The 1,701-nt window shown below is 48.1% G+C and overlaps 1 protein-coding gene across 9 annotated transcripts in view; it reads right to left on the bottom strand.

Moving 5' to 3' along the window:
* The window catches only part of LOC106821438 (ecotropic viral integration site 5 ortholog-like), a 74,125-nt gene that overhangs the window by 7,148 nt on the left and 65,276 nt on the right, over positions 1-1,701 (bottom strand). For 8 of the 9 annotated variants that reach the window (XM_014826239.1, XM_014826240.1, XM_014826236.1 and 5 more), the window contains 2 exons: positions 1,171-1,350; positions 372-545 (listed from right to left, as the gene is read on the bottom strand). In XM_014826239.1, the coding sequence (XP_014681725.1) occupies positions 372-545; positions 1,171-1,350 (354 nt within the window). The remainder of the gene's footprint in view (positions 1-371; positions 546-1,170; positions 1,351-1,701) is intronic. The other variant, XM_014826234.1, reaches the window with a different exon arrangement.

Consider the following 1,701-nt stretch of genomic DNA (forward strand, 5'->3'; position numbering starts at 1 on the left):
CTCACCTCTCCTAGCTCATCTATTTCGCTCCCCTCACACCGCGCGTCTCCTCCCCTCGTGCCTCACCTCTCCTAGCTCATCTATTTTTCTCCCCTCAAACCGCGCGTCTCCTCCCCTCGTGTCTCACCTCTCCTAGCTCATCTATTTTTCTCCCCTCACACCGCGCGTCTCCTCCCCTCGTGTCTCACCTCTCCTAGCTCATCTATTTCGCTCCCCTCACACTGCGCGTCTCCTCCCCTCGTGCCTCACCTCGCCTAGCTCATCTATTTCGCTCCCCTCACACCGCGCGTCTCCTCCCCTCGTGCCTCACCTCTCCTAGCTCATCTATTTTGCTCCCCTCACACTGCGTGTCTCCTCCCCTCGTGCCTCACCTCGCCTAGGTCATCTATTTTGCTCTTAAGCTCCTTCACGCTGGCCGTCGACTCTGCCTCCCTTAGCCGCACTGACAGCAGCTCCTGCTGCAGCGCCTGTATCACCTCCTCTGCTTGCTTCAGGCTGAGCCCCGTCGTGCCACGACTCTGCAGCGAATCATAAATAGCTTCACTCTGCGGCGAAGCAGGAAAAGCAAGAAACGTGGCAGTTAGTGACAAGGCGTTGGCGACAACAAACAACAACAACAACATCAACATCAACAAAAACAACAGGGGAGTGTGGCCGATGCAACAAACATCGTTTATTTAGGGGAATCAAACGAATCGCGAATCAAAAAAAGCGAGCAACATAGAGAGTTTGGGCTATTTTAGTCAATGCTAATGCTAATGCTAAAGTTAATGAGTTAATGTCAACTCCTATAACATTGGATCGTAACACTGGATAACAACAGACAGCTGTAATGTTTAGTGGCACATAACTCACTGCGAGTTGTTAATTCAACTGTTACGTGATGACAAGAACATCAAGAAAATGCAGATTTGATCAACGTTGAGTGAAATGGCCAATAACAGGAGACAAGCTACCGAACATGGAATGAGATGACAGATAGGCATCGAAACAGCAAACCTCTTTCTAGGAAAAAGAAAGCTACTAACATACTACTAAGATCAAAACATAAGAGCCAAACAGCAGGACTATATGTCCAATTACCAACATCCAAGACCAGAATAGTTAAGACCAGCAACCGAGAGATGGAATCTTGACCCAGTCCAAGAGAAATGCTAGAGAAACGCCTACCAGCTTATGTTTTTCTTTTAGCCTTTCTAATTCATCTTTGGCTACAGAAAGTTTCGACGCCGTTTCGACGTTCACTTGTTTGACAGCGGCAAGCTCACGCTTCACTTGGAAGCTTTCCTCGGCTTCCTGAGCCCGCGTGACCTGACCCTGGATCAACCTGTCAGCCAGAGCAGCACTCTCCTGCAAGTCATCGACAAAGAAAGACATCAGTATGTACCAATCATATACAAACACACACGCAGTAACCGATGTAGCTGGTAGAGTACGTGACCTCTTAGTTTGACAGTACCTCTTCAAATAGGTCTGCACGAGTTCATACACTCCTCATTACTTAGTACCTATACACCTACATTAGTATCTACACACATCTACATTAGTACCTACACACCTACCAAACTGCATGCAATGCCCCTTCGCTCACTCAGGATACCACTGCCGCAATCAAACTGCATGCAGCGCCCCCTTCCCACACTCAGGATATACCACTGCCACAAGTAGATTTCGGTTACAATTTGTAACGCTTTTTTACTA

Source organism: Priapulus caudatus, unplaced genomic scaffold, assembly GCF_000485595.1.
Source record: "Priapulus caudatus unplaced genomic scaffold, Priapulus_caudatus-5.0.1 Scaffold73, whole genome shotgun sequence".
Taxonomy (NCBI): Eukaryota; Metazoa; Priapulida; class Priapulimorpha; order Priapulimorphida; family Priapulidae; genus Priapulus; species Priapulus caudatus.